Source organism: Rattus norvegicus, chromosome 10 (genome assembly GCF_036323735.1).
Source record: "Rattus norvegicus strain BN/NHsdMcwi chromosome 10, GRCr8, whole genome shotgun sequence".
Taxonomy (NCBI): Eukaryota; Metazoa; Chordata; class Mammalia; order Rodentia; family Muridae; genus Rattus; species Rattus norvegicus.
Genome location: NC_086028.1, coordinates 68322221 through 68342918, shown reverse-complemented (window position 1 = coordinate 68342918; position 20698 = coordinate 68322221). Strand labels below are relative to the sequence as shown.

The 20698-nt window shown below is 49.2% G+C and overlaps 2 protein-coding genes and 1 pseudogene across 8 annotated transcripts; 2 read left to right on the top strand and 1 right to left on the bottom strand.

Moving 5' to 3' along the window:
• Window positions 1–356: 356 nt before the first annotated feature.
• On the top strand, window positions 357–11310 carry Nle1 (notchless homolog 1). 7 transcript variants are annotated; one of them, XM_006246995.5, is made up of 14 exons: window positions 652–883; window positions 2533–2768; window positions 2866–3009; window positions 4137–4354; window positions 5448–5527; window positions 6415–6491; window positions 6635–6732; window positions 7035–7227; window positions 7658–7793; window positions 7911–7957; window positions 8601–8803; window positions 10227–10386; window positions 10463–10533; window positions 11041–11308. In XM_006246995.5, the coding sequence occupies exons 2-14, from the start codon at window positions 2745–2747 to the stop codon at window positions 11051–11053; spliced, it is 1464 nt and encodes a 487-aa protein (XP_006247057.1). In that variant the 5' UTR covers window positions 652–883; window positions 2533–2744; the 3' UTR covers window positions 11054–11308. The 7 variants fall into 7 exon arrangements, 5 of the variants coding, with proteins under 5 accessions (XP_063125155.1, XP_063125154.1, XP_006247057.1 ...); XM_006246994.5 differs by having other exon boundaries at window positions 2403–2768; NM_001127534.1 differs by lacking the exon at window positions 652–883 and having other exon boundaries at window positions 2739–2768; window positions 11041–11310.
• Window positions 11281–19419, bottom strand: Fndc8 (fibronectin type III domain containing 8). Its single transcript, NM_001107030.1, has 4 exons — window positions 19146–19419; window positions 14249–14621; window positions 13315–13551; window positions 11281–12802 (listed from the first exon to the last, which is right to left on the bottom strand). The coding sequence occupies exons 1-4, from the start codon at window positions 19349–19351 to the stop codon at window positions 12650–12652; spliced, it is 969 nt and encodes a 322-aa protein (NP_001100500.1). The 5' UTR covers window positions 19352–19419; the 3' UTR covers window positions 11281–12649.
• Window positions 18018–18130, top strand: LOC120095352 (U6 spliceosomal RNA; annotated as a pseudogene).
• Window positions 19420–20698: the final 1279 nt, after the last annotated feature.

Below are 20698 nucleotides of genomic sequence, written 5' to 3'. Positions count from 1 at the left end.
TTGATACAGGGCCCTCCCCCTGCCTGGACTGGACGTCCATGCCCACGTGAAGGGGCTGACTACCCTCTGGCCCTCAAACACCTCGCTCAGGGGCAGTCCTGCAAGACTTTAGGCTCATACCTCAAAGTGTGGGAGAAAGATCCAGAAGAGATAGTAATATCCCTTGGAGACTTGCCCTACCCAGGCAGTTATAATGCCCCTTCCCCACCTCTGTCCCCAGATAAACAACCCTCCCCTCCCCCCATTACCACTGCCGCTATTTTGGGAGCAGAGTGGCAGCTGAGGGGCTGATAGACTTGGACACACAGCAGCTGCCTACGTCCCTCTGGAGACTTCCAGAAATGACTCTCTGGAGGGAGGAGGAAAGCAGAGGAAGATCCCTTCTTCGCCTCTCTTTATACTTGTTCCCAGCGTTTGCTCAAAAGACCCTGCGTTCAGAAAGCCCAGCAGGACTTGCTAATTCAGTGTGTTCGAGTGGGTGCGTTTGTCTCCCACCCCTCCCTGTCTGCGCTCATGAACGTACTCCGTCCCCCATCTGGCTGTGACTCCCTTAGATATCAACCCTCTGCCTCTGGATCAGATTTCATTCTCCGAGGGCAAGGACTTTAGACTCAGACCTGGAATCCCCTGAACTCATGAACTAGAACCCACCTTCCTTTAATCGGGATCTCTCCTTTAATCGGGATCTCTCCCAGGACAAGAGGCTCCTCTTCAAAACTGGCCATCACCGTGGTGAATGGATGTCTCTGGGAGCCGGCATTGTTTGTGTCTCCTCTACCAACTTTAAAAGGGTGTCTTCACGGGGAATCAGAACCCTCCTGTCCATCAGTGTCAGCTCCAGGAGGTCAAGGTTGCTGCTTGGGAACTTCTATCACCATCCCAGGTACAGAACCTGGCAGACAGTGCCCTGGGTGTTTTTTTATGAATGAATGAATGAATGAATGAATGAATGAATGAATGGATCGTCATTCTTATGCTTTGTTCCCCTTTCTTTTATTCTCCCCATACTTCCAATATACTTTAAAACACACTGAAAGATACTGAAGAAAAGCCACACACAGGGACACACACAGTAACTTCTTCAAGTATCACTGTGGTTTTAGAATATGGATGTACAACTATGTGACCTTGGACAGGTCCCACTGCCCTGTTGAACAAAAGGCCTAGTCCTCTACCCACAAGCTTGTTTGTTTCTTGATTCTCTCACCTATGTCTTCCAAGCTGGCTTCAGACTCCTAGACTTAGGCAATCCTCCTGCCTCAGCCACCTCTACAGCTGGAACCAGAGTTGTGTGCCGCCACGTCCATCCGAACACGCAGTTTTTGAATAGCGATGGGTAAGTGGGTGAGTGGATAGTCTCTGCTTTCATGGGATAGATCGCAAGCCCAGACCCTCACTTGTGTTCCAAGCAATGAGGTACTTGACAAAGGATCTCACTTCTAGCAGAGAAGCTTTGATTCTGTGGTGTTTGGATCAAGGGATCCTATGTTCAGGTCCCGATTCAGTCCACAAGCATTTCTTCTGTGATTGATAATGAGGAATGCCAGAAAGCAAGAAAGACAGGGTCCTAGAACAGGCTTCCCTAAGTAATTGAACTAATCCATGCAAAGTCCCGAGAATGCTATCTTGCAAAGAATAGAGGCTCGATTCATTTTGTCGGATGAATGGGTGTATGCACGTAGGAAGGAGTATATTTAAGCCAAGAGATGAATGATGTGAAGAAGGCCAGAAGGTAGAGCCCCTAGCAAATGGAGTCATTGCCCTCACAAGAGGAAAGTCTCCAAAGAGCACACAGGTCCTTTCTAGCCTTCTTCAACTTTTATTGGTTTCTTTTGTTTAGTTGGTGTTGTTTGTTTGTTTGTTTGTTTGTTTGAGACAGGGTTTTCCTTTGTAGACCTTGGTTGTCCTGGAACTTGTTCTGTAGATCAGGCTGGCTTTGAGCTCAGAGATCTATCTGCCTGTCTCTGTCTCCCGAGAGCCTGGATTAATGGCATGCGATACCATGCCCAGTTTAGTAGTTCCTTATAGGCTCTGTATTCTTTGTACTTACACATAAGGAGAGCAGAGACTCAAATCTATCCATGGCAGTTCCAGACAGAATAAATTGCCTGTGCCAAAGCAGAAAAGGAGAGGGCCACACCTTGAAAGGGCTCAGAAAAATGCCAAGATAGCTGGGAACGGTAGCCTATCCTATAATCCCAGCATCCCATCCTGGGATGCACAGACACGAGGATCACTGAGTTCAAGGTCTACTTAAGCTACACACCCTTAGTCTACATACATACATACATACATACATACATACATACATACATACATACATACATACATACATCATGCACATACACAATGTAAAACCCACAAACCAACCCATAAATGAAGTTTCTTTTCCTACCCAATAGTTTCCTGCTTTGTGTTTACACCCTTGCTGCCTGGACCCAGGAGGTCTCAACCTCCACCATCTCCCGCCTCTGTGAACTAGGTGGGCAAATCAATTAACTTCTCTGGGTTTTGGCTACTAAAATTGACCAGAGTCGCTGTTGTGAAAAGTGTAAAAGAAGGCATCTCGACAATGTAAAAGGCACGGAGGGAGGCCACCTGGTGACCCCATTGGCAAGCTCGGCCTCTGAAGCGGCCTGACTCCTCCGAACACGAGAGGGCGCTGTGGCCAGCGGCGGCCCCGAACGACATGGACAGGACGCTCCGTCTTTCCGCCTCGGTTCTCCTCCACGTGGGGACGCAGGATGGCGGCGGCCGTGGAGGTTTCTGTACGCGCACGGGGCGGGGACGCTGGGTCTCCGCTTTGGGTCTCCAGGCTGGAGGGAAGCGGAGGGGGACTGACAGCCTCCCGGCTTGTTTCTGCAGGACGAGGCGGCGGCAAGCGACGTACAGCGGCTGCTCGTGCAGTTCCAGGATGAGGGCGGCCAGCTGCTGGGTTCCCCGTTCGACGTGCCGGTGGACATCACGCCGGACCAGCTGCAGCTCGTGTGCAACGCGCTGCTGGCCCAGGTGGGCATCCCAAAACGAAGCCGCGGTGTCCCGGGGACTCAGCTGCACACCGACAGTATTGGTGGCGTGGGTCGGCCCCGGGAAAAATGTTCTCCATGCCAACTCATCTGTAGACAGGCTGTGTTTTGAACTCATCGGATGCAGTATTTCCGTGACTCCTTGTCACAGCCCAGCATAAACATCTCCATTCTACAGGCATGCCTAGAGGGATTAAATTAGTCGCATGTTGATAGGCAGTAGTTGGGATTGAACCTTGGAGCCCAGACCGATTTAACCGTACTCAAAACCTGTGCACTTCCCCTACTGCCAGTGTCAGTAATGGGGTGGAGTGGCAGGTTTACAGATGCAGCTGGTGGACCCTCCTGCTCTTACCTTAGCCTATATATATATATTTGTTCTTCTTTTTTTTTTTTTTTTTTTTTTTTTTTTTTTTTTTTTCGGAGCTGGGGTCCGAACCCAGGGCCTTGCGCTTCCTAGGCAAGCGCTCTACCACTGAGCTAAATCCCCAACCCCCTTAGCCTATATTTTTAACCAGCCCTTTGAATGTTCGTTTTACGGTTGTAGTACAGGGTTGGTTCCCGATATATGGGGCTGTGTATTGACTCTTCATCTTAGACCTTAAAAATACCAAAGCCCTGAATTAGTCTTCAAGGGTTAGGGCTTTGAGCTAATTATTTGCAGTAAGCATTTTTTTTTAAGTCCATCAAGTGGAGATATTAATGTCTACTCCTCAGGGTTGTCAGATGCAGTTAAAGGCTCCAAAATTCTGTGAGTGGCCTTGGATTACTTCTCAATGTTATAAAGAAAATAAGTCTTGTTCGCTAGGCGTGGCCGTGCATGCTTTTAATCCCAGCACTCGGGAGCAGAGGCAGGCAGACTGATTTCTGTGAGTTCGAGGCCAGCTTGGACTACAAAGAGACATCAAGGACTATACAGAGAAACCCTGTCTAGAAAAACAAAACAAACAAACTCAATGGGGAACAGTGAGTGAACCCCAAGCAAGGTGGCTGGAAGACAGCCTCATCCCCCCACAGCTCAGAGGGGAGCTGGCTCCCCCATCCCCACTGAGGGCAGGCACCCATCCATCGGTAGCAGAATTCCTCTTTACCCATTGTTCTTGCCCTCAGGACGAGCCCCTGCCCCTTGCTTTCTATGTCCACGATGCTGAGATTGTGTCCTCGCTGGGGAAGACACTGGAGTCGCAGTCTGTGGAGACAGAGAAAATCGTAGACATCATCTACCAGCCTCAAGCTGTCTTCAGGGTCCGCGCCGTGACACGGTGCACTAGCTCATTGGAGGGTCACAGCGAAGCCGTCATTTCTGTGGCCTTCAGCCCCACGGGAAAGTAAGGACATTGGTGGAATTGTTGGTCTGGGGAGGTTTATCCTCGGAAGGGTGGAAAGGACCCTTCTGAGTTATTATTCATGGAGTCTTAGGCTGCCTGTCATAGTCTTGAGGTCTGGACTCAAATGGCAACTAAGAGACTTTGTTACTGGGGTTTGGCCCCCAAAGACTACGGATAAGGATAGATCCTTAGCTCAGAGAGCCTATCTTGGTCCTCTGGAGATGTGAGGAGCTATTCCCTCCCAATCTGTGTCACTTAAACAAGTCAGATTTCTGCATCTGTTACGTCCCTGTGAAAATGAATCATCTCATAGTACTCTAAGGATATGAGCAGTTGAGCCAGGTGGTGGTAGTACATACCTTTAATCTCAGCACTCAGGAAGCAGAGGCAGGTAGATCTCTATGAGTTCAAGGCCAGACTGATCTAAATAGTGAGATCCAAGACAGTCAGCACTACATAGAGAGACCCTGCCTCCAACAACAACAGAAGAATAGGAAGAGCTTCAGAAGCTTTTTCTAGAAATTTCCAAGGAAGTAGAGACTAGGTAGGCAGGTCTTTAAGAGTTCTAAGCCAGCCTGCTCTACAGAACAAGCTTTAGGTCAGCCAAGGCTATGCAGAGAAACCCTGTCTTTAAGTGGAAAAAAAGTAGGCATGAGCTGGAGAGATGGGCTCAGGAGTTAAGAGCACTGGTTACTCTCTCAGAAGACCTGAGTTCAATTCCTAGCACCCACATAACAGCTCACAACCATCTTTAACTCAGATCTCAGGAGATCCAACATGCACATTTCATACAGACACGTGTAGGCAGAATACATGGTCACATAAAATTAAAGTTAAAAAAACATTAAAAACACACGCATAAAGTGGATGGATGAATGAATAGATGGATGGATGGAGCTGTTTCTGTAGGGAAGAAAGAAGAGAGAAGTGGCCTCCTAGGATCTTTTCCTAGGTGGCATTAGTGTCCTGTTTCTCCTCAGGGAATGGAGAGTCTGTCCCCAGAAGACAGTTGGATAGGCAGCAGGAATACACGGGTGTAGTGTCTCAGGGTAGGCTCTACCACTGCAGCAGTCAAGTGGCCTCTCTTCCCCAGGTACCTGGCCAGTGGTTCCGGAGACACCACAGTGCGCTTCTGGGATCTCAGCACTGAGACACCGCACTTCACATGCAAAGGTCAGTGTGCTTTTAACCACTTAAAGGGCTCTTAATGCTTACCGAGTGGTTGGCTTGGTGGCTCCTGGCAGGCCTGGCTCAGAAGAATCCAACGCATTAGCATCCTGTTCATAGCTGTCTGTTCCTTGAGGCCAGTCAGCCACTTAGAAAGAAGCAGCTACTGAACCTAGTGTGGGATATGGGAAGGAACTGAACCATTGGTCGTAGGAACAGCCTGACTTAAAGTCAGCCCCTGCCACAAAGGTTCCCGGGCCTTAGCATAGATCGGAATCCTGGAGAGCTTGTTGAAATCAAGTGGTCCCTAACCACTTCCCATACCTACACCTTGAACTCCCCAGATCTTTTGCTTCAGCAGATCTAGGGTGGGGCCTGAGTACATTTCTTTTTTTTTTTTTTTTTCTTCTTCTTTTTTCTTTTTTTTCGGAGCTGGGGACTGAACCCAGGGCCTTGCGCTTGCTAGGCAAGCGCTCTACCACTGAGCTAAATCCCCAACCCCCTGAGCACATTTCTAAGGAGTTCTAGGTCTGGAGACCATATAGAGGAGTCCAATATCCAATACATGGCATACTCCTTATCTGAACTTTAGATTTTGCATCTGGAGACTGAGGGTAATTCCTTTCATCCTAGAGCTGATGTGAGAAGAGATGGTATGTATAGAAACACCTCACACCATATGTCAAGTACGGAATTAACCAGGAAGTTAATTCCAGGCAGTGTTATCTGCAGTAAGCTCCAGCCACAGCTTCTGGCTGTGCTCTCCCTCACCTCCTTTAATTCAGTTCTTTTGACAGTTGATTAAGGAAGGTTTGTGGTGTACCATGCACTGCTGGGCACTGACTCAAGATAAAAGTGAACTGAGCTCCTTTCTCCCTCCCCTGCTTCCTTAGGACACCGGCACTGGGTCCTTAGCATATCCTGGTCCCCAGATGGCAAGAAACTTGCCTCAGGCTGCAAGAATGGCCAGGTAGGTAACACCAGGAGAAATGGACAGAGAATGGCCTTTGGGATCTTTAGAAGGATGTGTTGGGGGGAAGAGGGAGGCGTCAGCTAGGAGATCCTTGGCGGGACAGGTCGCAGAAAGTTGTTTTATGAGCTTCTGTCCTTCAGATTCTCCTGTGGGACCCAAGCACAGGGACACAGGTGGGCAGGACCCTCACTGGCCACAGCAAGTGGATCACAGGCCTAAGCTGGGAGCCCCTTCACATGTAAGTGACACTAAGCTGAGACACATGGGCTGGGATTAACACTGCCCCCCTTCCCTTACACTGTACAGAGACATTTTTTTGGAAAGAGTGAAAGAAACATCCAGATGACAGCGACAGCTTGGCCTACCATGGCCATACCCTCTGCTGCTTAGAGGAGGTGTCTCATGTCATTATGTCACCTGAGCACAGCCTTGCCACACTGTCAGAGAGCTGTTAAGAGATTATCTCCATCTCCAGCCTCTCTGAGTCCAGAATGAGACACAATACGGGCAGACCTGAGATCACATTTCCCCTGTCACCAGGAACCCCGAGTGCCGCTACGTGGCCAGCAGCTCCAAGGATGGCAGTGTACGAGTCTGGGATACAACGGCAGGCCGCTGTGAACGCATCCTCACCGGGCACACACAGTCAGTCACCTGCCTCCGATGGGGAGGAGATGGGCTTCTATATTCTGCTTCCCAGGACCGAACTATCAAAGTCTGGAGGGCTCATGACGTAAGAACTGGGAGTATTCAGAAGCCAGTGTGACGGGTCATGGGTGCCAGTGCCCTGCTGGTTACAAACTTGTCAGAGAGGCTGGTGTTTCCAGAATTGTACCAAGAGTCCAGCCAGTGCTTGGAGAAGCAGCTCCATGCAACGTTGTAGGGGTTTTGGGTTTTCATAGAGCCTGTTTACTTGTTTGCCAACTACCACACTTGAACCCATTTGACTAGGTAAACCCTTTATCCCAGTGTGCCTATCTGTCCTGAAGAGGGGCTTGAGCTTCCCGGTGCAGTTTGATAAGATGATCATATATCAGTGATGAATTCTTAGGTTCCTGATTCTTATGTCACCCATCTAATGGTGGGGATGGGGTGTAATCTCTCTCTCCCCTTGATGCTAGGTGTGTTTCTGTGTGTGTCTGACCTGGCTCCTTCTCTCCTAGGGTGTGCTGTGCCGTACTCTTCAAGGTCATGGTCACTGGGTGAATACCATGGCGCTCAGCACAGACTATGCCCTGCGCACGGGGGCCTTTGAGCCTGCTGAAGCCACAGTGAATGCCCAAGACCTGCAGGGGTCCTGTGAGTGAGGGAGGAGGGGAGCAGGCTCCCTGTGAAGGAGTCAGTTCTCCTGCCTACTGGGCAGATGTCTAACCAGTCTTGTTCTTTCTCTCTCTCGCTCTCCCCATACCTGCACAGTGAAGGAGCTGAAGGAGAGGGCATCGAGCCGCTACAACCTTGTGCGGGTGAGTATGTGCCACCAGCATGCCCAATGTTTCTGTTCGAAAAAGTTCTTGGTCGTCGTCCTTCATAATCTTAACACGCCAGGCATCATTAAGTACACTGTTATTGTCTTAAGACACACCAGGAGAGGACATCAGATCTCATTACAGATGGTTGTGAGCCACCATGTGGTTGCTGGGATTTGAACTCAGGACCTCTGGAAGAACAATCACTCCAGCCCATTTAACTTGTATCTTTTTTTTTTCTTTTTTTCGGAGCTGGGGACCGAACCCAGGACCTTGCGCTTGCTAGGCAAGCGCTCTACTGAGCCAAATCCCCAACTTTTTTTTTTTTGGTTCTTTTTTTCGGAGCTGGGGACCGAACCCAGGGCCTTGCGCTTCCTAGGCAAGCGCTCTGCCACTGAGCCAAATCCCCAAGCCCTTAACTTGTATCTTAACTACTCCTTTTGTCTCGTCTTTCCTTTGTTGTCTAGGGAGCACATTTAGGACTCCTTCCACATGGGTATAGAACTCCTCCTTGTGGGCTAGCCTGGGCTTTCATGTAAGCTTGTGTCCCTGCCAGGCTCCATTTCCCTAGTTCTGGCCTCAGTCACTGTTGTGTAGCCAGTATCTGACCACGTCCAACGTGGTGTGCTTTCTTGCCCAGGGCCAAGGCCCAGAGAGGCTGGTCTCTGGCTCAGACGACTTCACCTTATTCCTGTGGTCCCCAGCAGAGGACAAGAAGCCCCTTGCCCGGATGACAGGACACCAGGCCCTCATCAACCAGGTGCTCTTCTCTCCTGACTCACGCATCGTGGCCAGTGCCTCCTTCGACAAGTCTATCAAGCTGTGGGATGGCAGGACGGGCAAGTGAGTGAGCGGTGAGGCTGTCCCTTATTGGCAATAATGGGGTTGGGCATGAATTTGATGACACTGCTTGCCATTTGTATGGCACTGGCTGGGTCTGGTTTCCTCAGCCCACACTTGACACATAGACCTCTCACCTCAGCACTGAATTTGGATTGGTAAAATGGAATCTTTAGGGCTAGTGACAGGGTCAGGGACATAGAGAAGGTGAACAGTGTCTAGAAATGTGTCCACACACCAGTGGCACCAGCATCTCTTGACAGAAAAGCAGAATGCAAGGTTTAGAGAGATACCATATACTGCTCTTGCAGAGGACCCAAGTTCAAGCCGCAGTACCCACGTCAGGCAGTTCTCAACCACATGTAATTCAAGTTTCTGGCCTTGGGCCTTCACAGGCACTTGCAGTTATGAATTTATTTAATAATAAAAGTAGACCTCTGCTGGGCAGCAGTGGCTCACGCCTTTAATCCCAGCACTTGGGAGGCAAAGGCAAGTGGATCTCTGAGTTCGAAGCCAGCCTGGTCTACAGAGCAAGTTCCAGGACAGCCAGGGCTACACAGAGAAACCCTGTCCCCCAAAACAAAAGAATTACATCGCCTTTAACAGTATTTAAAAAATGCAAGTACAGGGGCTGGAGAGGTGGCTCAGTGGTTAAGAGCACTGACTGCTCTTCCAGAGGTCCTGAGTTCAAATCCCAGCAACCACATGGTGGCTCACAACCATCTGGAATGAGATCTGGTGCCCTCTTCTGGTGTGTCTGAAGACAGCTACAGTGTACAGTATAATAAATAATCAAATAAATCTTTTTTAAAAAAAATGCAAGTACAGACTCCAATCTGAACCTTGTGAATCAGAGTCTGATTCCTGTCAGGGCGCCTGATGATTGCTCTGTCAGCTAAATCTGAGAGGCCCCGATATGAGGGGTTGTGGCCCGCCAGCCATATTGGGTGGAGAAGAGTCATGGTGTGTGGAAAAAGAGAAGGAATGTCTGTCACTGTGTATTCTCACACAGCGGTTCTTTAAAGTGGTAATTCAGACTCTGTAGAACGCCAGGCAACTGAGTCTTAATGGCTTAAGCAGACATCACAGCTAGACTCTATTAACTTGAGAGCTCCAGCTGGGCCTGGCCCACTGCTAACCCCACACCACCTGGCACCTGGCATGTTGGAGGACACCAGGCAGATGGGCTAAGCAGGTGGCGCATAGAACTTTCAGGCATTCAGAGTTGTGCGGAGGCTTAGCAAGAGGGAGCCTCAAACCCACTCAGCTGGAGAAGTTTCACAAAATAGTAATGACCAATAATAATCAAAATGGTCTAGCACGGGGCCCAGGCAATGCCAGCAGGTAGCCAAGGTGAGCACCACCGTTGTGGATACACAGGACATGTTAAAGATCTAATATCCATCACTGGCTTCCCCTGGCCCAGGTACCTAGCTTCCCTGCGTGGCCATGTGGCTGCTGTGTACCAGATTGCCTGGTCAGCTGACAGCCGATTGCTGGTCAGTGGCAGCAGTGACAGCACGCTGAAGGTGTGGGATGTGAAGGCCCAGAAACTGACCACAGACCTGCCTGGCCACGCCGATGAGGTAAGGCTCACTGAGTGGAGGCTGCGGTTGGCCCTGGCCCTCAGCTCTTCACTGTCTGACCCCTTCCTCTGTTTAGGTATATGCTGTTGACTGGAGTCCAGATGGCCAGAGAGTAGCAAGCGGTGGGAAAGACAAGTGCCTCCGGATGTGAGTGGGGGTGCTGTAGAAGCTGGGGTGTTCTGTTCTGCTGGCCCACATTGGCCAGCCTTTCTCTGGCACAGCATGGGATTCAGGGGGACATTCTCGAGGCACGAGAGCCAGCTTCTCTGTGGAGGTAGAGATAGGGAGTTATGGGAGAACGCGTGGGTCTCTGTAATGCAGTAGTTCATTGTTAAGGTGCCAGGCTTTGCAGTCATGGGACCTGGGTTCAGATCCTGATTCTCCCTGGCCGTGTGCAGGCTCAGCACCTTTCTAGACAGGAGGGTCACAGACAAGGTGAACCCTGACACCTGAAGCACCATGCTTGTGATAGCAACTTGATGCTTGGCGGTAGGCACAGCGGGGTCCCAGGGCAGGACTGAGGGAAGGAGAGGGGTTCTGACTGAGGTATGTCATGGGTACACAGTTGAGTTTCAGAGCTAGAGCAGGTGCCAGGCTCTTGAAAGGGCTATAGGCAGTGTGGAGCCCTCCCATCCCTTTCCTTTCCTCCCACAGATGGAGAAGATGAATCTACAGCTTCCTGACCCCTCTCCGGACTCAGGCTCTGCCCACTCTGCCAGTAACCAAGGAGACCTGCCCAGAACAGGTCTCCAGTGTGTGACAGTCAGGACATTACAACATAGAGCTAAGCCATGGACACTTCCTGTCTGGTGCTAACAGCAGTGGGAAAGCCACGCCTCTGGCCCCTGGCTCCTTTTCCGAGTGTCAGCTGTGCAGGCCCAGACCCTAGGCTTGTGGCCAAATAAATAACTTATATTTTGTGTTCATGTTGCAGCTTCTTGTCCTAGAATCCCCACGCTCAGTCAGGGACTCCCAAGAAAGTTCATCCAGCCCCTCCCCCGCACTGTCGATGCAGACCGTGCTGATCAGGAAACTGCCCTTTGCTGCTTCACAGTAAGGGAGAAAGTGGCCAGTGGAAAGGCTAAAACTGAGCTGTCCATGGTCATCCTGCCACTTGCCTGCTTGCACAAACTAAAAAGAAAGCACATCCAGCAACCCTGTTCTCAGCCTGCTCAGGAGGACTCTGGTATTGACAGTCTCGCCAGTGTCTCTCCTGGCATACTGTCTAAGGCCCTGCCAGGTCTCCAGCACTGCACCAGCCCCTCAGGCTAGAGAGGAAGGCCAGGGCCATCACAGAGGATGGCCAGCAGGGAGGCAGTTGATGTGGGACAGCTCTAGATGACGTGGGCACAGTGTCATGAGTGACTGCTCTCAGAGAACCTTGAAAGAATGAAAGCTATCCCAGTCTTTCAGGCCTTGGCTGAGACCTTTGCCCTGTGAGACCCTACTGTCGTTTTCTCTCAGCACTGTCTCTTCATGGCCCCCAGTCACCTGTGGAGAGGCTTTGGGTCTGCCTGGTAATAGATCCTTATGCTTCCTCCCTCCGATAGGGGCTTCTACATTTTGCACATCACCCAGCTGATATTCAGCCTCCCCTCTCACATCAGAATAGGGCTGCATGAGAGGCACAGGAACCACCAGTTAAGATTTGTCTGGTGTCAGGCACATGCGTGTCACAGTGATCCTGCACCTGTGCCCAGATGACCTTACATTAGTATTAGCTACCTGAGCCCCAGGAGACAATGACCTTGTACTTCATAAGGGAAGGATTCATAAGCTAGAATTCAGCCAGAGCATTCCCTTAAAGCTGGGCATTTAGTGTGGAGTGTCAGCCTGTCACCCAGCCATCCTGACTCTCAGTCTCCCTGCTGGACTGCTGGCTCCGACAAGCCCGTGCTCTGGCCCAGCTTAGGCCTAGGCAACGGGAAGCAGAGTTTCAGGGTGCTGCTGTATGGGCCTTCAGTTCTTTAATGGGGGGACCTGGAACCAGCCCAAGTCAGAGGGAGGAGGGTGCCTAGCAGCTGTTGGGCAGTGACTGAGCCTGGCCCAGCCCAAGATGTCACTAGGTGAATGGGGCTCTTGTCTGTCCATGGCCCTTACCCAGGGGTGAGGTTCCAATATATCTGCCCCAGGCCCTAGGCTGGTGGATAACTAGTGGTTCTTTGGCTTGGTGCTTGATAGTACAGTACATCTCATGGCTCTGGTCCTTGAGGACCCAGAGCCAAGGCAGACGGTAGGCAGAGATAGCCTCGGCCCACACCCCTTAATATGGATATAGGTATTCCAGATCCTCCAGCCTCCGCATCTCCTCCATCGTCATGGACACGGTTCTCCGCTGAGGTTGCCTGCGCTGCACGGTGACCTGGATGGGATTGTTCTCAGGGAAGCTGTTAAAGTCAGTAGACACGGTTGCAAACTGAAATAAAACAAACATGTTCAGGATGCCTTCCCTTGGCTGTCTCAGCTCCATCATCCTTGCTGCCAAGTGAGATCTTAGCCCCATGCCATGGTCACTCTGGGGTCCTCTCTACCCTAACCCTTTGACAACTAACTAAAAGCTGTTCCCTACAGTCTTTTCCATTTTCCCTTTGCACTTCTTGGTTCACTCACAATAACTGGGATTAAGGAATATGAGAACTCATGGCATTGAAGAACGAACTCAATGCTATCATAATTATCAGTTTGCATTTCTAATGGGCCCTGAACAGCTTAACCCATAAACCTTTTAGGGAACAGCAGTCTGGAATCAGTGTGTGTTGGCCCAGGCATAAGGCAGGCAAGCAAGGACATGAGGCTTGAGGGGGGCTTCCTGCCCATCATCACCTCTTCTACTTTGTTACCCATCTGGGCCAATGGTTCTGACCTTCAGCTTGCTATCTCTGGATCCTTCCCTCCCTAGTCCCACGCCTTTCTGCTTCCAGGCCTTACCTTATAGGGCTTGCACCACTTCCCCACCCCTGCAGTGTTGGCAGCCCGGACAGTGAGACAGTAACTCGTGTTTGACTTCAGCTCCATCAGCTTGACAGTGGTACCCAGGATCTTGTTGAAGATCCAGGGGCGGTTCTTGACCTTAGGCGTATCCTTGTCACCTGGTTTGGTTGCCTCCTGCAGCAGCACCTGGTAGAAACTAACCTGCTGCTTGCCTGCAGGGTAAGTCCAGGAAATCTAAGTGAAGAGAGAACCCAGGCTTCCTCAGGTCTGGCCTGGCCCATGGTGTGTGTGTGGGGGGGGGGGTGTGGGCAGGGAGCATCACAATGACCCATTCCTCTTCCTACTGGAGCTCATGCAGGCAGGTCTAGAGGGAAAGTTACCCACATGCCTTGCAGCACAGGAACAGAGTAGTCAGCTGGAAACTACCTGTGGGAAGCATCTTTCCCAACTATAGAGAGGTCATCACACAGCAACTAATGACAGACTACAAATATGATTCTGCGTCTCCGGGAGTTACCGTAACATTTCCGTTATGTGGGACTAAGTATGTAAGCAATGCATATTGTCAGGCTTCTCTCAAACCCTCTAGCGACGGAGTCTAGGTATTGTCAAGGTAGCCTGTAGGAACATTCCTGTCAAAAGCCCTTGGGACACACAGGCTGTGGCTCGCCCTGGGGACTCTGGTCTACAGTTGCCAGTTCCAGCCGATGCTCATCTGGAAGTAACCTTCCTCCCTGATTTCCTGACAAACTCGATCCGAGTCTCTTCTGCATTGAACAAGGAAGCAATGAGCCCCTCTCATCTCGCAGTCCACAGACACATGCCCTTCTGCTGCCCTTCCTAAACCATGAATGCAGGGGCAATTCCTTCACACTCCACTGATCTTAGTTCAGAGACTACACAGGAAGCCTTTGCCTAGAGGAAAACGTACCACTGCTGTGGAATCGCCAACAGTGTGTTCACAGATGAACGGCGGCTCTGGCACATCCATGACCACAGAAGACTCAGAACGTGTTGAGGAGGTGTCCGTGTCCAGCGCAGGGTTGTCAAGGTCCAACAGGCCCCTGGTGGCCATTTGGGACTTAGACGAGCGGGTGCAGATGGCCAGATTATCCTTTTCTGTTGTATTCTTGGCCAGTGATGACACACTGAGTTTGTTTAGCTCACCCTCCAGGATGCCGGCAAAGAAGCTGCTATTGGGCTGGGTCACGGTCATCTTGATGGGGTTCATCAGAGTGGACGGTATGGGGGACATACTAGTGTCATCTGAACTGTATTCAGACTCTTCTGCTGGCATCTGCATCCTGGAGTGGGAAGGATATGGATGGCAGATGGAGGATGGCAGATGTCACACAGAGCTGCCCCAATGCATCCAGCCTGAGGGACCCTGAACACATGCTCTGGGGGCTCAGTTTACCTGTATCCCCCAACTGTGAGATAGCTTGAAACATGCTCACCAGCAGCAGGGCCTCACAGGGTGGTCAGTAAGACCACACATTCTTGCCTCCCGGTCCCCAGTGGGGACGGGAGCTGCATTTTAAATAAGATCTTCAGATGTTTCTGATTTTTAGTAACTGCTAAAACTGAATCCTCCCACCAAAATGGGGTGCAAGTGTCCCAGAAAATGACTGCAGCCAACTGACCAGACTGAAGGGAAATGTCTAATAAGAAAGCAGTAAATCAGGTAATTTCTTTGCTAATACTTCTTTACTATGACTTCACATTTAATGTAATTTTATTTACTTACATTTTAATGACATCTAACACTATTAATTATGAAGCATGTGAAATTAATAGTCTGTACTATGTGCAATACATATATTGGAGAGATTCTCCTGTTCCCCTGGGTATGGTGGCACAAACACACTTGTAATTCTAGCACCCCAGAGGCTGAGGCAGGAGGATCAAATGTCCCAAGCCAGTCTGGGCTATATATTGAGACCCTTGACTCAAAATAAGTAAAAAGCAAAGCAAACAAACAAAAATTCTTGTTCCCCTGTGATGCTTTGAGTGATAATCCCCCATAGGCTCATATATTTGAATGCTTGGTCCCTAGTTAGTAAAACTGTTAGGGAAGGATTAGGAGGTGTGGCCTTGTTGAAGGAGGTGTGGTTTTGTTGAAGGAGATGTGTGGGTGGAGTTTGAGATTTCAAAGGCTAGCACTAGCCCCCCACCCCCACTCCACCCCATCACCAGTCTGTAACTTTGGGATCAGATATAAGATCTCAGATATTTCTCCAGCACCACAGGGGCCTGCCTGCCACCATGCTTCCCGCCATGATGATAGTGGACCACCCTCTGACTCTGTAAACAAGCTCACAATGAAATGCGTCCTTCTGTCTGGTGCCTTGGTCATGGTACCTCCTCGAAGCAATAGGACAATAGCTAAAACATCACCCACTTTTACGTGTTTTGTTTTGTTTTTAATCGGGGAATTTTAGACACACATCAAGACTAACATGTTACACTTTCAGAAATTAAGACATTGGCATTGCTAAGAACCACTGGATGCCTCTCCTCTCAAACTACTTATCCCATAGCTCATGCAGCCAGGAGAGCACTTTTTTTTTTAACCTGTTTATTATTCACTATGTGTGGTCTTAGGCTTGAGGCAAGACCTATTACTTCGCATGTTTTGCCCGTCTCTAGACTCTAAATAAAAGGTATCCAGCAATGCCTATCCAAAACCTGGCTTTTGCTCCATGTCGTGCTTTGATGTTGGGGTTGACACGTGCAGCAGAGGCTTCGGCCATTTTGTCTGTGTGTGTGTGTGTGTGTGTGTGTGTGTGTGTGACATGAATATTTGTTTTTTTAATTTATGTGTCTTGGCACTTTACCTACATGTGCATATGTACACCACAGGCATACAGAGGCCAGACGAGGACATTGGATCCACAGTTATAAAGAGTTCTGACACCATGGGGATGCTGGGAACCCAACCTTGGTCCTCTGGAAGATCAGTCAATGCTCTTAAGTCTGAACCATCTCTACAGTCCCTGCGTGGAAATGTGTATTTGTTTCTACTCTTTGCTATTACAAAGGAAATGCATGGTCCTGCATTCTCTTGGTGAGAAATGTAACAATTCAAAAGAAAAAAGAAAAACCAATAGCTTTCAAATTCTTAAAAACAAGTTTGATCAACACATACCTATCACTAAAACTAAACCTCACAGATGGATTGAACAGGCCTGTGATGTGCTCCGTGGCTTCCGAGTCTGTGTTGTTATTATTTTCAGTTTGGTTTCTACCAGCTGAGGTTTCCTGGCATGTAAACAGGTCCCACTCTACCTTTCTACCTTAGTCTACACCAGCTTCTAACTTCCTGTTTGCTTCACAGGCCATATGCCCTCCCTCGGCTCTACCCCACAAACTCCTGAGACGGCTGGTGAGGCTAGTACACTTACCCCTCAGCCCACATTGGTGCTTGAACGACAGTTGAAACAGATGTTCTTTAAGTCGTGTATTTGTAAGTTGAAGTGTCAGGATTCTGACATTGCTTATTCAGACTGTCCTAGGAATCTCTATTTCAGAGTCACCTACTGGAGCGGGGTAGAGGTGGCACACGCCTTTACCAGCACTCAAAGGCAGAGGCAGGCAGATCTCTGAGTTAGAGGCCAGCCTGGTCTACAGAGCAAGGACATCCAGGGTTACACAGAAAAACCCTGTCTCAAAAATACAATCAACCAACACAACACGAACAAAAACAAAATAAACTCCACTACTGAAAAAGCTAGTACTAAAGTGGGCAGAGAAGGCCACTGTACCCTGGACCGCCTGTGTAACATGACTCTTCCCTGATTTCCACAGCAGCCCTGCTGGATGGGTGTTAGCCCTTGAACGTGGCTGAGGCTATTTATCTAAGTGTTAGAACTTGGATTTGAACTCAGGACTCCTTGTCTGAGATTCACCCCCTCTTTCCACCCTCCACCCCATAGTAGATCATGAAGTTTCCTACAAACAATGGTTATCTTGGGCTGGAGAGGTGACTCAGCAGTTAAGAGCACTGACTGCTAGTCCAGAGGTCCTGGGTTCAATTCCCAGCAACCACATGGTGTAATGAGGTCCAATGACCTTTTCTGGTGTGTCTGAAGACAACCACAGTGTGTGTGTGTGTGTGTGTGTGTGTGTGTGTGTGTGTGTGTGTGTGTGATCTTAAAAAAAATGGTTATTTTAGCCAGATCACAATGGTGACCTAGAATGGACACATTCCTCTCTAACCAGGACACAGTCTGTGGATCCCAGTGAAAATTAAAGATTGGGGGCTGGAGAGATGGCTCAGTGGTTAAGAGCACCGACTGCTCTTCCTGAGATCCTGAGTTCAAAAAAAATCTCAGCAACCACATGGTGGCTCACAACCATCTGTAATGAGATCTGATGCCCTCTTCTGGTGTGTCTGAAGACAGCTACCTTGTACTCATATACAATAAAATAAAATCTTAAAAAATAAATTTATAAAAAAAGAAAATTAAAGATTAAAGTATGGACCTTTTTAAAAAAGAAATTATAATGGGGGCTGAAGTGATAGCTCAGCCCTTAAGTCATCAGTGCTCTTCCAGAGGACCTGGGTTTTATTCCCAGCACCTACATGGCAGCTCATGCCTGTCAGTATCCAACACCCTCACACAGACATGGACGCAGGCAAAACACCAATGCACATGAAATAAAAATAAAAATTAAAAAAAAATTATAAAAGATTTCATGTGCTCGCTTCGGCAGCACATATACTAACATTGGAACTGGAACGATACAGAGAAGATTAGCATGGCTCCTGCGCAAGGATGACACGAAAATTCGTGAAGCTTCCATATTTTTTGAATAGCCTAGTAGGGGCATCGGTGGAAGGGGAAGCCCTTGGTCCTGCCACAGCTGGACCTCCCAGTGTCTGGGATTGTTGGGGGGGCGGAACTGGGGGGAGGATGGGGAGGGGAACACCCGTATAGAAGGGGAGAGGGAGGGGCTAGGGGGATGTTGGCCTGGAAACCGGGAAAGGGAATAACATTTGAAATGTAAATAAGAAATACTCAAGTTAATAAAGATGGAAGGAAAAAAAAGATTTTATGCCTGGGGCTAGAGAGGTGGCTCAGTGGTTGAGAGCACTGACTGCTCTTGTAGGGGATCTGAGTTCAATTCCCAGCAACCACATAGTAGCTCAAGACAGTGATAACAGAACATTCTAAGCCGGGGGCTCATTCACGGGTCACTTCAATGAGACTGCACTATTTCTTCAGTGATCACCAGGTACACCCTTTCCCTGGAGCTCTTCCTCTAAGAAGTCTCCCTTTTCTGCATCTTGTCCCAAGCTATCCCAAGCCTTTGGTTTCTCAAGGTGCCCTGTGATGGCATTTACCAGGCAGTAATCTATCTCCTTCTTTATTGCCTGATGTCCCCTACTACCACCGCTGCCACCAGTCCTGACGTCTCTTTGGAGGCAGGGACTATGCTTCCCAGCTCTGCATCCCCCAACTTGATGCTGGGTCATATTTCTCATGGGGAAGAAAAGAGTTTTGTGGTATGAAGTAGAGAAAATTCAGACTCCCTTAGCAGACCACTGAACCTCAGCTGGGAGGCAGGCGGGGCATTAAAGTGAGAGAAAAGAAGGCAACAAGGCAGGGATGGCATAGGATGGCAAGCAGAACAAGATGCACCCTCTGACTAGTCCAGAAAGGTCTCCTAGGATGGGGAACCCACATGCTCTCAAAACTGATGTGGGGCTCAGGGCAGGTGCATGGGGAACCTCCTGATACGTTCTTGCCTGAGGGACCTGCCACAGTAGGCTGCAAAGTGTCTGTCTCCAGCCTTAGAAAAGAGGACCCCAGATTGTGTCTTACATGACATCGGTGTTTTCTTCCTCTGAGTAGTTGGCCAAGCTGCGTCGTGAGGGAAGCAGGAGGCCTTTGGTAGCCATGGACCGGTTAATAAACTTCGGGTTTGGGCAGGGCTTCGGCAATTGGTCGATCACATTCATAACATTGAGGGCTTCTTTCTTTGGTACAGCCTCCTCCCCACCCCCCACTTTACAGAATACCGTTGCCATCTGGTGTGGGTGGGGTGCAGGGTTGCCACCTGCAGGACAACCAGCTGGCAGGAAGCAGAGAAAACTGAGGCAAAGGTCCCACCTTCATTTGAGTGGGATAGGGTTGCTGAGCTCTGACTTCACAATCATCACAGAGTGTAACAATTAGGGGCCGGCCTCCCCCTGGCATGAGGTTTGCTGTGCAGCTGGACAGACCAAAAGCCTGGGTTAAGGGTTGGGTTCAGCCAAGAAACAGACTTGATGGCCCCTTCCAGCACAAATGGCCTCCTCTAGGCCACATCTGTGGCCACAGCTACTTGGTCATCTTCTGAAGACTTCAAAAGGCTCAAGGCCTGTGCCCCCTTAGAGCTGTCCAGGAAGGGGTAGCAGACTAGTGAAAAAAGCCAGCACCACTTGGCCTGAGCCAACACAGACTTTGAAAAGGAAGCCTTTGCCTGTTGATGTTTCTAAGGGTCTTTATCCTGGCATCTAAGCAGCAGACCCTACACTGCAGCCAGGAACAGGCACGGTAAAAGCTCAGAGTAGCTGGTTTGGGGAGCTAGGGTTCCAAACACCTTGAAAGATTGAGAAACAATGGTGAACATGGGGGGATATTTCTAAAAATGAGCCATACATCTCTGCTAGAAGAGTACAGGTTTTAGAAAGCACACCCACAACTTCCGAGGATGGAGAAAGTTGAATAACACAGGCTTTGCAGCTGGATGTGGACTGGAGATTCAGTTCTGTGCTTCCTAGCTGTGTAACTCATACAATAACAATCTTACTGAGCCGCAAAATACAAAGTACAGACAGAAATAGAACCTCACTCGTGGGTTCGCAAAACTTTATTTCTTCCACTAGATGTGGTAAAAAAAAATTCAAAATAGTAAACTATATTTAATATATTTTATATACTCAAGCATTCCCCTACTCCCATTAAAACCTTTGGGAAATATGGGGCTAGAGAAATGGTTAAGTGGTTAAGAGCACAGACTGCTCTTCCAGAAGACCAGCACCCATATGGTGGCTTACAACCGTCTGTAATTCCAGTCCAGGGGAATCTGACCCCCTCTTCTGGCTGCCTTGGGCACCAGGGTTGCAAGGAGTGTATAGACATCACTCAGGCACAACATCTACATACATAAGATAAAACAATAAATTTGGAAAATACAGAGGTACAGGTGCTCGCTGGATCTCATCTCGATCATACAATCTGTAATCTGAATTGGTTCCTTTTCATTGACTCCCTAACATGAATGCCACTAGAAGTCAGGGTTGCTTCCCTCAATAAGTATTGAATTAGTAGAGTGAGAGTGTCCCCTAACTTTGCAAATAGAGGCTGTTACACAAGAGACACTCATTGGAAGG

What these genes read in the sequence shown, in the direction of transcription:
- Nle1 (NM_001127534.1), top strand. Translation starts at nt 2,745, where the DNA reads ATGGCGGCGGCCGTGGAGGTTTCT. An exon ending in ACCGCACTTCACATGCAAAG is followed by an intron (nt 5,528 to 6,414) that starts GTCAGTGTGCTT and finishes CTGCTTCCTTAG; the next exon opens with GACACCGGCACTGGGTCCTT. An exon ending in TGCCTGGCCACGCCGATGAG is followed by an intron (nt 10,387 to 10,462) that starts GTAAGGCTCACT and finishes TCCTCTGTTTAG; the next exon opens with GTATATGCTGTTGACTGGAG.
- Fndc8 (NM_001107030.1), bottom strand. Translation starts at nt 19,351, where the DNA reads ATGGCAACGGTATTCTGTAAAGTGGGGGGTGGGGAGGAGGCTGTACCA. An exon ending in TTGGCGATTCCACAGCAGTG is followed by an intron (nt 13,552 to 14,248) that starts GTACGTTTTCCT and finishes CTCTTCACTTAG; the next exon opens with ATTTCCTGGACTTACCCTGC. An exon ending in AGTGGTGCAAGCCCTATAAG is followed by an intron (nt 12,803 to 13,314) that starts GTAAGGCCTGGA and finishes GTTTTATTTCAG; the next exon opens with TTTGCAACCGTGTCTACTGA.